Source organism: Arvicola amphibius, chromosome 1, assembly GCF_903992535.2.
Source record: "Arvicola amphibius chromosome 1, mArvAmp1.2, whole genome shotgun sequence".
Classification (NCBI taxonomy): domain Eukaryota; kingdom Metazoa; phylum Chordata; class Mammalia; order Rodentia; family Cricetidae; genus Arvicola; species Arvicola amphibius.
This window is the reverse complement of record NC_052047.1, coordinates 92,644,890-92,660,105: the sequence shown is the minus strand read 5'-3', so window position 1 is coordinate 92,660,105 and position 15,216 is coordinate 92,644,890. Positions and strand designations below refer to the sequence as shown.

General features: G+C 43.3%; 1 protein-coding gene and 1 pseudogene across 1 annotated transcript in view; one reads left to right on the top strand and one right to left on the bottom strand.

Moving 5' to 3' along the window:
• Positions 1-7,503, bottom strand: part of Psme4 (proteasome activator subunit 4) — a 120,071-nt gene extending 112,568 nt beyond the window's left edge. The window contains exon 1 of the mRNA XM_038313184.2: positions 7,251-7,503. Coding sequence (XP_038169112.1) covers positions 7,251-7,492 — 242 coding nt within the window. The 5' untranslated portion in view covers positions 7,493-7,503. The remainder of the gene's footprint in view (positions 1-7,250) is intronic.
• Positions 7,504-13,690: 6,187 nt separating this feature from the next.
• On the top strand, positions 13,691-14,158 carry LOC119802480 (annotated as a pseudogene).
• Positions 14,159-15,216: the final 1,058 nt, after the last annotated feature.

Genomic DNA, 15,216 nt, shown 5'->3' with positions numbered 1-15,216 from the left:
ATCAAGAGTTCAAGGATAGCCTCCATTATAGAGGACAGGGGACGTTTCCAGAGACATTATCTAAAAAAGAAGTTTAGCTTGAATACATAGCAAGTTCAAGGCCAGCCAGAGCCTGTCTTAAACAACACTAACAATAGAAACCCATCAGCTGCAACCCACAATAACAAATGTATCATAATCCAGTACACATCTATATAAAACTGAAAGTCATGAACAGTCAATCCTTAATTACTAACAAATGTGCCTTAATGATTCTCACCTTTCCGTCTTTGAAAAATTATATGATGTAATGAATATGTAAATGAAAGTTTGTAATTAGCACCCATTAAGAGAAGATGTGGACCAGAGAGATAGCTCAGAAGATGGGCTGGCTGAGGTTGATCTCTGGAGCTCACATGGTGGACAGTGAGAACTAGTTCCTGAAAACTGGCCTCTGACTTCTCACAGTTGGGGGGGGGGTGAAAAAGGTAAAATAAAAAAGATTATTTTTAAGTGAAAAGGTCTTTAAAATGTTCTTGGATTAAAGGTACAGATTAATGATAACAGAGAACATGCAAGCACACAAAACCCTGGATTCCATACCAAAGAGCCCAAACAGCAAAGTCCTGATTGCCATAACAGTTTGGATGGTTCATGCTCATAATCTCAGCACTCAGGAGGTTGAGGTAGGAAGACAGCTGCTAAAGGGTGACTTCCTGGCCAACTGAGGGCTACAGCTTGAGATTATGTATCAAAAACCACAATTTATAACTACTTATAAATGTATCCCTGCTTATAAACCAAGCTAGAAGTAACTTTTCTCCCACTTACATAGATAGGGAACTCCATCTGTTATATGTTACCAAGTTGTCATTTTGTTTAAGGGGCCTCTGCAAGTATTCCACTTGCCTTCAGAATTCAAACTATACTAAGTAAGCCCTTTCAGGGGTTTGGAGGTGTAATTCAGTGATATAACACTTGCCTAGCATGCCCAAGGCTAAGCCCTAATTACTCACTGCATAGATAAATTCATTCACTCTAAGAATTGTTCAAAATGAGACTGGAAGAGGTGGCTCCATGTTTAAAAAAGCACTAGTTGCTTTTTCAGAGGATCATGGTTCAATTCCCAGAACCACATGTCAGCTCACAACTGTCTGTAACTCCGGTTCGAGGGGACCAGACACCCTCACATGGTCAAACATGCAGGAAAAACATCAATGCAGATAAAAATAAATGAATATTTTTTAAAGAAAGAAACTTCCAAAAGAATCAACTTCACTCAAGTCATTTGATTGGAGAAATAAGAAAAATATAACTGTCCAAAATATGTACCTATATTTATGTTTATAAAATTTCTTGCTGTAGAAAACCACTACACTTCATTGTTCACTTAAAAAGAAAATCACTAGAAAGTGAAATAAAACACCTATTGAAAACAGCTCAGACTGCTAACATTCCATTGGACAGCCAACAAGGGAAGAACACGAAACATTTCCCACAATTCTTGTTTACAATCAAATGCTATTCTCATGCCCATTTCACAGCAGCAATGGTTATTAGGGTTTGCTGCTGCTGTTGTTTCCTTAGAATGAAGTCTTTGCTGTCTCGTGGCCACTGCCACATGAAATGCAGCGGCTATATACTCCTGACACCAAAGGCAATTTTGCTGCTCCTGTTTCCCCACATTTCCTGCCTGCCATAAAGACCTGAAATCCCTCTGAAACTCTAAGCAAAAATAAATAAATCTTTTCTCCCTTAAATGGAGATACACACACACACACACACACACACACACACTTTTTCTTAACTTTTAGAATTTTACTCTTTATTTTATATGTATGGGTATTTTGTCTACAGTAAGGCCAAAGAATCCAAGTTACATACAGATGGGTGCGAGCCACTGTGTGATTGCTGAGAATCAAACCTAGGACCTCTTGAAGAGCAACCAAGTGCTCTTAACCACTGAGCCATCTTTCATCCCCCCCCCTTCTTAAAGGCATTTTTTAAAATTAAAGAACAAGCCTTTGTTATACTTTTACTTCAAGTGTTTAGAGCCCAGGTATTGTGAAATACAGCCAAATTAGCAGAAAACGGTAACTACTGAAATTTAATGATGCTACAATAAAAAATTTTAATAGTTCTAATCTAAACTAAATACAATTAAACAACTAAAACTATGACTTATTTTAAAACTCAAAAGATTTATCTTAACAAAAGTCTTAGGGCTGGGGATGTAGTTTAGTAATAGAAAGCCGGACTAGCATGTATATAACAAGGCCCTGGGCTCAGTCCAACATTGCAGGGAGAGGAAAGAACAAGAGAATGAAAGGGAAGACGGAAGAGGAGAAGGGAGAAGACGTGAGGGGGGAAAAAAATCAAAGGAAAAGAGGTCAAACTCCATGATGTAACCCACAATCTGCTGAATATCACTCCTGAATACCCCTTTGGAGTTATGAAACATTCACCTTTTTTGAAACTAGATTGTTCCTTTAAATTCTTTGCTTAAAGACATACTTTCTTTTGAGCCCAGTATTTATTTATAAATATAAACTACTATTCACTTTTTAAATTTTGAATATAACATTAACAATTCCTTAGCTTTGCTAACGCTTTGGGTTACAAAGAACAAGGACAAATTCTAATATCAATGAGTACCACTCCTAAATGCTGGGGGTAGAGGGCTGCAGAAGTAAAAGTAAACCTCAAAGTAGTAGAGAGGAAGATATGCACACAAAAGCATGAAATGTGGATCAAAAGAGAAATGCTGAACATAAACTAAATATGGAAATAACCAAGCCAAGACTCCAAAAGAAAATCTGAATGCTGTGTGCTACTTTTAATATTCCAGTGGAGGGTTAGCTACACCAATACAAGGGTTTCTGTTGTTACTGTTTACTTCTATTGCTTTCGTTACTATGTTCTTAACTTGCTGTTAGTATAAAATAAGGCACAGAGTTGGCTTTCTATAAGATTCAGTGTGGAAAATGGAAGTGTTAAATTCTGTATTAACAAAAAGAGAGGGAAAAGAAGGGAAGCAGGTGCAGCAACTGAGGCCAAAGGTACAAAACGGCCAGGTAACAAAAATGCTAGGATTATATATATAGATATATATATGAAGAGAGGCCCAGCCCCCTGGAGACTTCAGGACCCTGTAACAGGTAGGAGCTGAAGGACAGCCAGGAGAACCAGGTGGTCAGGTTCACTTTGATATGTTAAATAGGCATCTAAATAGCCCTTAGTCCCAGGGTTTGACTTAACTACAAATAAATTTCATTTAGCAGAAAATTGACAATTAGAAGGTTTCAATTTTACTGAAAGCACCTCTCAATTTTTATTGCTGATTTATTTATCTTACAATTGGATGTGGTGTCTCACAACCTATAACCCGATACTCAGAAGACTGAAGCAGGACCGTGAATGAGTTCCAGGCCTCCCTAAACTATAAGGTGAGCTACAGGCTAGCCTGGGCTACAGAGTCAGCCTCTACCTCAAAACAATCAAACAAAACTTCAATTAAGAGTATGTACTTCTCGGCCAGGTGGTGGTGGCGGTGGTGGCGGCAGCGGTGGCAGCACACGCCTTTAATCCCAGCACTCAAGAGGCAGGGGCAGTCTCTGGGAGTTCAGTCCAGCCTGGTCTACAGAGCAAATTCCAAGGCTCCAAAGCTACAAGGAAGCCCTGCCAAAAAAAAAAAAAAACACTTCTGCGTGGAGGTGTAACTGTGGCAGAACATGTGTGAAGCCCCGAGTCCCAGAACCAGCACTGTGGGAGGAGAAAAAACAAAAAGCAAGAAACCCTGGATGTGGGCTTCCAATACAATGATATTTTACAATCCTGCAGCAAAACAGATGGCATGGCTGTCACAAGTGACATCATCCAGGTTTCAGACCATCTAATGGCACTGTTTGTGGTTTACTGCCTCAATACTGGTGTTAAAATTGACCACAATGAAATACATATTTGAAAGGATACATCTGGAAATCATATTTTCTCCTCAAATTTCTTGGTAGAGCTATTCCTTTACTAGCGTGTCCTGAACAAAATGGACAGAGAATGTCCCACAAACCAGCCAGTTCTCAACCCATACCAAAAAACTAAAAATTATTGAAGATTGGATGTTACCTCTACTATATTATGTTAATCCATCTGTCTCCGTGTTTTGATGTTTTAAAACAGAAGTTACTTCACATCATATTTGTTACCCAAAATTGAATCTGCTCTCTAAAGGATAAAAGATGGTCGTGTACGAAAACAATCACTGATAAGTCTTTAGACCTGGTCAGATGCTCAGCAGATACGGTGTTTGCCACCAAGTCTGATAACCTGACTTCACACCCTAGAATCACGTGGTGAAAGGATATTGATTTACCTGACTTATTCGAGCATATCATGGCACAAGTGCAAGTGTGTCACACACACAATGAATCAGCCTTTAAAACTGTTCTGCCCATGAGCTCTGACTAGCAAACCTCGGACAAGGGAGTGCAGATAGAGGGAGAACTCAGAGCAGCACCGGCGACAAAGCCTGATGATTCTTGATGATGAGTGATAATATAGCGTTATATTGCTATTCTGTATGCTTGATATTTTCCACAATAAAAAATGTTCAGAATCAACAAAATGGTTCCTCAGGTAAAAGCATTTAGCAGGCAACCCTAAAGACCCGATTTTGACCGCAGGAAACCACAGTGGAAGAGTAGAAGGAGAGAGTCAATTAGATTTGTCCTCTGCTCTCACACATACACAATAAAAATAATTAAATAAATTTTATTGAAAATGTATGAGGTAAAACCTTTTTGTGTTTAAAAACTATCCAAACTAGAAACAAAAGCGAGGTTCTGGCACAAAGAGCTGGTTAGCAAATAAAGAGAAAACTGGCTGTTTGTGAATAATTGCTGGCACTTCAGAGGTAGAGACAGGGGTCAGGAGTTCAAGTTTGAAGTAAGCCTGGGCTACTAGAGACCCTGTCTCAAAAATAAAAGTTAAGCCAGGCATGATGTCTTTTGTCAGCAATTCCACCATTTGGAGGTACAAAAAGGTAGATCAAGGCCATGCCACCCTAACCTGGCGTACCTATCTCAGGGTGGCGGTGGTGGGGAAATCACAACTGGTTTATATGAAGCCCCCCCAATCCTAAGAAATGTTAAAAAAAAAAAAAAAAAGAAAAAACAGAATAACAGAGCAAAAATAGTTTGCTCCGATTTCTCACATTTCGAGAGTTGGTGGGAAGAATGAAATTTTCTACTAATATTTCTTCTAGAAAATACTATACATGATCACCTGATGATTATGTAGATGTTAAACACACTGCGGCTTTTTAAAAAGTGGCGTGGGAAAGCACAACTAACAGGTGACTTTAATATGACTTAAGAGAGGAAAAACACACACCAAAGACCACAGTATGTCCATCAAATTCAAAATGTCACATAGCTGTACAATTCCAAGAATGAGTTTCCAACATTTAACCAGCATTCTAAAATTATTCTACCTGACATCAATTCTTGATGGTTATTTACATAAAAATCAAGTTACCGGCATTAAGCTTTCTAAACAGCAATACTACCTTACATAAAGCATTGTATTCCCACTGTATTTTTAGTGCTTCCTTAGTAACACTATTACTTAAGTCAAAACAACAAAACCTAGTGTTAATTTACCAAACTCATTAACCAGAAATTAGAAAACAATCATTTAACTATGTTCATAAATCCAAACTGGATGTCTTCGTACATTGGCATCTACATTACTGTACACTAAAGTTGCTTATATCCCCTGAAAGAAATATTCTTTGGCAAGTGTATCAAAATGATTTTAAAAGGGTCTACCCCAACTAACAAACTGTATTTACTGTGTCCAAACACAAACACTAACACCTAGGGGGAACACATGAAGAAGCATCTGAATTTTAACTACCTAAAAATCGGGTTTTTTTTGGTGAAACTGATCTCCACTTTTACGGATCCTTAACACTATAAACTTCTTTATACTCTAGTCAGAAGCTCCCTTAACCTTGACGTTTCATAGTCACTCTAAGAAGAGCAAATTAAGTGTTTCAGTTTTGCATCTTTTAAATTAAAGGAGAGCTATTTCCACCCTCTCAGTTAAAGGGTATGAAAAATCCGTCAGAGGCCCCTTAATAATCAGCACATGAGAATTACCCCGCGGGGAGATACAGCCGACTATTGCGTTATAAAACCCTGAGTCATCACCCAGTTCACTCAGCAGATCCTGGTAAACACAAATGACATGTCCCGTGTGATCACTCAGCGGTAACCACATGCATAAACCAGACCGTATGTAGCGTACCAAACAAAACAGCAAAATTCTTACACAAAGAGTTCTGCCACAGTAAAGGCGCACACAGAGCAAAGATCTCTTCAAACATTTTTGCCCCAGCTCTAACTCCACTGGCTCTGTAATTTCCAGCTAGCGTACAGAGGACACAAAATAACTCTTTGCGTTAAGGTCGTCAACATTCATCTGACCAACTCAAAAACACAGTCCCGAGAGGTAGCAAAGCCCTGGGACAACTTGACAGCACTTTTCACTATTTGCCTTAGAATCAGCAAAGTCTCGACAGAGGAAATGTCACAACAGGAACATACGCTTTCCTAGGATTCTAAAACAACATTCTCAATATCAACGCCTACTCAGTCTGAGAGTGCGCTGACCCACCTATTTGAAACTAATCGTTTCAAATAAACCCAGGAGTCCAGAGCAGCACCCTCCACCAAACAAATCAACACAGAGACACGGACGGACGGACACACGCGCGCGCGCGCACACACACACACACACCCACCCACCCACCCAGAACCTCTTAGTCTCCCTGCGGTCTTCCTTCCCACTCACGATGCGGTTTAGGAGAGAGAGAAGTGAAAATGCATGGATCCTCGGGGAAGAGAAAACTAGAGGAAACCCAGAAGTGAAGTCAGGAGTAGCTTCCCCAAAGTCCGGACCTCTCTACCCCGCAGCTACACACGCATAACTCCAAGGAGAGCCAAAGGGAACCGCTCGTCGCTGTGTCCGCAGACCACTGCGGCTCCCCAGAGCCTGGCAGGTGAAGAGAAACGACCAGGACACTGGGTATGAGAGGCGACCGGCAGGACCCAAAGGTTCGGCGCAAAAAGAAGCCAAGAGGCTGGGTCCCTCCCGGGCTCGGTCACGGCCCTGGAACCCTGCACCAGGCCAGCGCCGCCCGGACAAGACAAAGTTGAGCAGCCGCATTACAGACAAAGAGCCCGGGCCGCCGACAGCCTCAGCCAACTTACGTGGAGAGTTTCCGGGTCCAGAAGAGGCCCCCGGGCCACAGCTCCTGGAGCTGCACCGCCCGGCCCAGGTTGCACTTGATCTGCGCCAGCTGCACGTCGGACTCGGCGTCCAGCTTCTCGGCGTAGGGCAGGAGCTTGTTGTACACGATCTCCTTCTGCGGGACGAAGGCCCGCGGGCCCAGCCCCGGCCGCCCGCCCGGCTCGGGGGGCTCCCCACCGCCCGCCCTCTCCGGCGCCTCCATGAGCCCGGGGCCGCCCCCGGCCCGCCCCCCGGCCCCCGCCCCGCAGCGGGCTCCGCCTCGTCCGCGTCGCGTCGCCCTCGGCCCGACCGCTGGGCCCCCCGGCTGCCCGGCGCGCTGCTGGACTCCGCGCGGCACCCGGTTCGTTGGCGGTGGCAGCGGCTGCTCTGCCGGGCCCGCTCCGGCTCGTCAGGTGACGCTGCAGCCGCTGGGCCTAGAGGTTCCGGAAGGGCCTCAAGTCACTTCCGGGGAGGGGCGGGGAGGGGCGGGGAGGGGCGGGGAAGGGCGGGGCGGGGCGGAGCGGAGCGGGGCCGCGGAGGAGGCGCGGAGGTGGCGGGGTGACTTTCTCGGCCTTGGCGGAGTTTGGTGTCCGCGGCTTGGTTCGCGAAGCCTCGCGTGAGGCCGCCCACGAGAAGCAAGAGATCCCGCGCTGCACCAGAAGGATCCAGGTGGCCTCCGGCACGGGACCCAACAGCCTCTCCAAGCCTAGTTTATGGAAGATTGTCCGTATTCCCCGTTTGTGGGTGGGGGTGGGGGCACTCAGAGGCAGTGTGCTGAAGAAGAGTTCAAAGCCAGCCTCGGCTTCGTAGTCAGTTTGAGATATCTTGGCTACCTGTGACACACTATCTTTAAAAAAAAAAAAAAAAAAAGTTTATGGAAGATCCTACATACCCAGTAGTACCCTGTATTCCTCTATCCCTTTTAAGCCCTCAAGTTTCTGATAGTCCCCCAGGCCACTGTCATTCCGAAGAAAATAGTTATTCAACAAATATTAGTTGAACTATCTTGTCTGTTATCCTCTCATTTTAGGCTCGCATGGAAAGTGTAAAAAAGCCTGGTTCTGCCCTTAAGGACTTAGAGGCCAGCGGAGCTTACAAGCTGGGGAATTAAAAGACAACACTTTGGTAAATACTGGATGATTACCTAGGTTTCTGGAAATTCTAACTGAAGGCGTATCAGTTCCCTAGAAGTTGAGTTTCAATTAATCTGTAAAGTTGAGTGTAATGTTGTTTAGTAACGAAAGGAGGAAGATACAGTTTTCAACTAGCAGATGAGCAGAGGCTGCAGGCTTGTTTTCTAGTAATTCAAAATCCAGAAGACAGTCAATGTATTGAGACTAAGAAGTAAGTGCTGGAGGATTGAGTGTGATCCTAAAAGTAACCAGAAATTTCCAAGCCAGGGCATCATGGCATCCCAGCATTTGGGAAGTCAGAAAAGGAGGATTGTGAGTTTAAAATTAACTCGAACAAAAAACAAAAGCTGAGAATGGTGGTGGCACTTGTAATCCCAGCACTTGCACCTGGGAGGCAAAGGCAAAGGGGTTGCTCAGAGTTTAAGGTCATCTGGTCTCCGAGTTTCAGGCCAGGGTTGGTGGCATGACTTAATAGGTAGCCCACTTTCCTGGCCTGGGCAGAGCCTTGAGTTCCATCCCAGAACTTCTAGAAGAGTCACCACCTCAAAACTGTCTAAAAGATAATCCTAAGAGCAACATAATAAAGTTTACTTTTTATTTTTTGTTTGTTTGTTTTGAGACAGGGTTTTACTGTGTACCCGTGGCTATTCTGTAACTGTTACTTAAACCAGCCTGGCATTGAACCTTGGGGAGTCTTGGGATTGCTGGCGCGCATCACACCTGAAAATAGTTTACATAAAATATGTTTTAAACTACATTTGTTTATTTCTCTGCACATGTGAGTGCCACAGTGCCTGTGGATGACTTCCGGGAGTTGATGTTCTCGTTCCTCCCTGGGGATCCAGGGACTCGAACTCTCCTCCTCAGGCTCGACTGCAGGTGTCTTTACTGACTAAGCCATCTCACCTGCCCCGAATTCCCATTTTTAAAGAACATCTGTGTGAAGACTACATTTGAACAGAGAAGATTGGGAACTGGAGGATCCTTTAAAGAGAGGACATATATTAAGTCCAGTATCATGCATGACGGTAATTCTAGCACAGAAAAGACAGAGAAATTGTCTTTTTTTCCCCCCACAATTTCAAGGTTACCCTGGTCTATGTAGATGCTGTCTCCAAAGCCCCCCCCCCCCAAAAAAAACAGCATAATAAGGACCAAGATGTCTGCTGAAATTATTTGAAAGGTATTACAAAAGAATGGTCTGGGCTTAGTATTTGAAGAGTGAAAGAGAAGAAAGGTTAGCATGATGCTAGAAGTCTGGCTTGGGAAGGTGGGTAGATAATGAAAGCCCTTTGCAGAAAAGACAACAGACAGAAACAGCTTTGGAGACAGCCAGTGTGCTGAATATGTGAACATTCAAGTATGTTGAGGGGGGACCTCAGCTGCTATATAATTGAGCTTATAAGTATATAGGGAATGAGAAAAGTATGAACAGACCAGACCTCTAAGGAAACCTACATTTAAGAATGGACAGATAAACCAGGCAGTGGTGGCACTTAGGAGGCAGAGGCATGCGGGTTTCTGAGTTCGAGGCCAGGCTGGACTATGTTATACCTTGCATGTTGTGGGCCATGAGGAAGGAGAGAAACAGTCCTTATGGGTCCCACATATTCACCACATAAGCAGAGTTGTTGATCAGTCAGAGCTGCAGGACAAGGACTGGGGAGCCTTGCTTCTCCTGGCAGCCCCAAACGGGCAGAAGTGGGGTTTCTAAGCACAAAAATCACAAACATTTGTTGCCAAGTTCCAGTTACAATTTTCACCAATCAGGAGTCAAAGCTTAGGGTCATTCCTTGTGTGTTTCATCATTGTCAGTTATACAGAATGTAAGCCTTCCGTTTCAACCAGCCAGATTCATTTGTTCTTTCTGTTGTTAGGAATAATGTTTTAGAGAACTAAGTACAAAACAGACTGTTTCAATCGTTTAAGGAGGAGGTGGGTCAGCTATTGGAAGGTTCCCAGCTCCCTGTTTCACCCTAAGGGTAAGATGGAGTCTGAAGTCAAAATGGTGGTACTTAGTTAGGCCAAGGTGCTTTTGCTTACTCCCTTCAGTCTACAGAACAAGTCTCAGGACAGTCAAGGACATACAGAGGAATCCTGTCTCAGGAAAAAAAAAAAAACATAAAGGGGAGGTGGACTACTACAAGGAATATTCATTCTGGAGAAGAAATAAGGAGCTGGAGAGATGGCTATGGATTTAAAAACATGTGCTGTTCTTGTGGGGATTAGTTTGGTTCTCAGTACCCAAAGCAGACTGCGCATGACTCCATCTCCAGAAGACCCAATACCTTCTGGACTCTAGGTACCTGTATTCACAAGTTCACAGACTCACACATAAACATATGATTTAAGTATAAAATCAAAAAAAAAAACAAGAGATGTGAGGTATTTGGGAAGAGTGCTCGGGCGTTACTAAAACTGTATTTCAGGTGTAAGAAGTGATCCGTTCTCGACAGCTGGCAGGCCAAATGAAGTGAAACCTGAGACAGAATTATAGCATAGAGAATTTATCGATAAAGCATGTAAGAACAGGTCAGTGAGCACAGGGTGGAGTGTGACTGCAATAGCACGGAGAAACGTAAGGTGGAAAAGTGAGAACTTCGAACAGGAGACAGAAGCTGGAGTCAAGAGAGCCTTCCTGTCTGACCAAGGAGGAAAGAGATGCTATTTGTATTGCTCTCCGTTGCCATGTTGAGCTCCTCTCTCCCTGCCCCAGTGCTTCATCCACGTTATCTCTTTGAGTTCTCTAAATGCAGACGATGAGGTGGGAACATTTCAGTGGTTGAAATATGGCTGAAAAGTGAAGAGAGAGTAAACAACCAACAGGGAGAAAAAGACATGGATGGCTTATGACTGGAGTTTTAGGACAAAACCACAGCCCTTGGAAGCCCCAATAAGCTATGCCTGACACCCACTCCAGTGTAACAGTAAAAGGCACTACAAATGGCAAAAAGCAAAGAAAAGGAGCTGGAGAGAGGGTGTTAATTCCACTGGATGAGAATAATCTACCACAATTGTTAGTCAAATTTGAAGCAAGCTTGATTAAATACTGATCAGGGCCATACCCGGGATTCCCAAGAGATGATCGGGAGTTGCATTAGTGTAATGTTTATAAAGGCAAAACCCATAAGGCTACACACTTCCACGTTTACAAACAGCCCCTGCATCCCAGAAGGTTATATCTATCATTATAGATGGCTGTAGGCCACTATGTGGTTGCTGGGAATTGAACACCCAGGACCTCTGGAAGAACAACCAGTGCTCTCAACCTCTGAGCCATCTCTCCAGCCCACAATTTAAACTTAAAACATAACTTTAGCCCTCACAATGACTCAGTGGATTAAGACCACATGCTGTTCTTCCTGGGGATCTGAAGTCAGTTCCCAGGTCACAACCTGTCTGCAACTCCAGCTCTAGGGGATTTGCTGTCCTCTTCTGTTCTCCTTAGGTGTCCACACAGACACATAAATAACTTTAAGGGGGGGGGGGAGATTTAATCCACATTGCAAGGAAGAACAAATAAATTCTGTATCAAGAATCTTTTGGATTACTAGCATAAGATTTTTATTTCATTTTATTTTGGGCGTGTTTTGTGTGTGAGCTGTAAATAGGGGAAGAATACAGGAGGGGTGGGGGCAAGAAGTCTGCATAATTAAACAGTCGTGGTCCAGGCTTAATCTGCTTAGCTCCTCTCAGTTCCAGATACCACTAATTGCTATCAGTCCCTGGTTGGAAGGGTGGGGGTGTAATCTAGTTTTTGCTCTGTGGTGTAACCAATCCATTCTAAGTAAATTCTCATCTGTGAGGATTTGCTGTCCTAGGAATCCAATGTGACCAAGTTTAGGAGTATGGCCTATCTCTATGCCTGAGCCCAGAAGGGATGATACAGGTAGACAGACACCCCTTCCTGACTGTATTAGCTACACAGTCTGACCAAAACAGTGGAGACAGACACAAAAGAAGTACCAGGCTTCCATCCTGTCTTTAGTTACCTGTGGTCTCAACGGATACAAAAGCTGCTTTTTCATGCTTGCTATAGACTTGAATCCTATTGAGACAATGTGAGGTTTAGCTTGAGCAAGGGATCCAAAGAATTGGGATATTTCCATTTCGGGTATTGAAGGAGTTGCAGATAAGGATGTCAAAGATTCCTTAAGACATATACCTGAACTGAAAACTAAAAGAGAAAAAAAATTTTGGAGCTAAAGATACAAAGTTCCATTATATTATTCTACACCAAATTTGATAGACAGTCCCGTCGTGGGCCCAGTGTGATAGCCCATGCCTTTTACCTGAGAACTTTGGAGGCAGAGGCCACCTGGGTCTACACAGTAAGATTATTTCAATGTTTTTTTTAATTTTTAGTTTTATAAAAATAGCTGCAGGTGAGAAAATTGGAAATCCAGAGCTTCCGAGGGTAACACAGTCTACTTATCATTGGAGACAGTCACCAAAAGTCTGAAATGAGTCCTCCCCACCTTAGCTGTTTTTATCTCTTGGAGGTTAGGAAATGCCAGCAAAAGATAACCCTTTATCCTTTTGTCCGGACCCTAAAGAGGACTCTGGTTCTTATCACAAGCCCTCAAGGCAGCAGAGGTAAATTACTCAGAAGAGCTAGAAGAGGCACTGACTTTTCAAAGAATCTGTCTCTGTGTGTAAGTGTGTGTGTGTGTGTGTGTGTGTGTGTGTGTGTCTGTGTGTGTCTGTGTCTGTGTTGTTTGGTGTGTAATAGCTTCAGGTCATGAGGAATTGAGAGTCAGGCTGTACTGGAGGATATCCCCAAGCCACAGAGAATTGCTAAACCTTACCTGACTTTTCTGCTCACCTGTAGAAACAATATGGCCTGGTAGCAAAATCAACTCACCTGGCTCCCAGTCAAAGCACAAAAAACAGCTCCAACTTCCTATATATATCAGGAAGTTACACATATTTTGCTGGTATATATAGTTATAAATGTATATATATATATATCATTACATGCATATAATTATATATGTATGTATGTCAATGCCAAGCTTGTTCTCACCTCAAGAGAATTGAGTGATATTCTGGATTTTGCATCACCATGACCTGGGATCACAGGTTCAGATTTCCCTGTGAGTTAAATGGCTACATGAGATTTTTATAGAAGAAAGAAAATTATGGACTTCCGTCCTCCCTCTAGCTGACATCTTGGGTCCCCGCGTGTGTGCGCCTTATCTCAGCTGGTCCACCTGAGACCCCCTGAGTGCGAACCCTAGTCCCCCGCGTGGCCCCATTTCCACTCTGACAGGATGAAAGAAACGATCATGAACCAGGAAAAACGGGCCAAGCTGCAGGCACAAGTGCGCATTGGTGGAAAAGGAACTGCTCGCAGAAAGAAGGTGGTTCACAGAACAGCTACAGCAGATGATAAAAAACTGCAGTTCTCCTTAAAGAAGTTAGGGGTGAACAATATCTCTGGTATTGAAGAGGTGAACATGTTTACAAACCAAGGAACAGTGATCCATTTTAACAACCCTAAAGTTCAGGAGTCTCTGGCAGCAAACACCTTCACCATTACAGGCCCCGCGGAGACAAAGCAACTGACAGAAATGCTTCCAGCATTCTAAACCAGTTTGGGGCAGACAGTCTGACTAATTTAAGGAGACTGGCTGAAGCTCTGCCCAAACAATCTGGATGGAAAAGCACCCCTTGCTACTGGAGAGGATGATGATGATGAAGTCCCAGATCTGGTGGAGAATTTTGATGAGGCTTCTAAGAACGAGGCAAACTGAACAGAGGCGGCTTCTGAAGAAGTGACACTTGCAGAAGTTACAGGAGCTGCTATTTTATATCATGGCTGCTTTTTTTCTTTTTTTTTTTTTAAAAAATTTATTTACTTATTTATTATGCATACAATGTTCTGTTAACATGTACACACCAGAAGTGGGCACCAGATCTCATTATCAATGGTTGTGAGCCCCCATGTGGTTACTGGGAATTGAACTCAAGACCTTTGGAACAGCAGCCAGTGCTCTTAACCTCTGAGCCATCTCTCCAGCCCCCTCATGGCTGCTTTTTAAAGGTCTTTTGTTTATGGATCTGATCAAATCTAGATCACTAATATTTTTAAGCCCAAGCCCCTTGGACACTGCCCGCTCTTTTCAGTTTTTGCTTAAACACAATTCATTCTTTGCAGCAAATTAAGCTGAAGAAGCCTGGAAATAAAGTGTTAATAAAATTCTTTGCCTAGTTAAAAAAAGAAAAAGAAAGAAAAAAGAAAAGAAAATTATGTCAGATTGCTTACCAAATACATTGGTGGGGCACTAGTATGCGTGTTATAGCACAGCAAGGAAAGCTGGTATAGGTTTCTGATGCTGTTGGAAAGCATCATCATCAGCCTTGACTTGGTGAACGCTGTGGTTTGCTAGTTGCAAGTCTTAGGTTAAGTTAGACATCCTGTGGGCAGTGGACTAACAGCAGCACAAGATAACTTGGCTCCCGTTTGCAACATTTTAACTCTCCTCCATTCTGAAGTCCGGTCATTTCTTTGACCCTGTAGAATCTTCAGCAGATGCAGCCTCTGTCTTCTCTTTCTTTTCCTTTTTCTTTTTTTACCCCTTTCAGGACATGGTCTCGAACTCCTGACAGTCCTTCTGCCTCACCTCTCCAGTGCAGGGGGTGGAGGATTGTAGGCATGCACAGGAATGTAACTGGCCTAGCTAGAAGGACTAAATTCACACTGCTCCTCCTCTTTTGACTATCAAACTAGAGAAGCATTGGGTCCCAAGAAATTAAAATTAGCCAGGAATCTATTGTTAGGAGAAACCCTTGGGGCTGCCAGAGGAGGAGC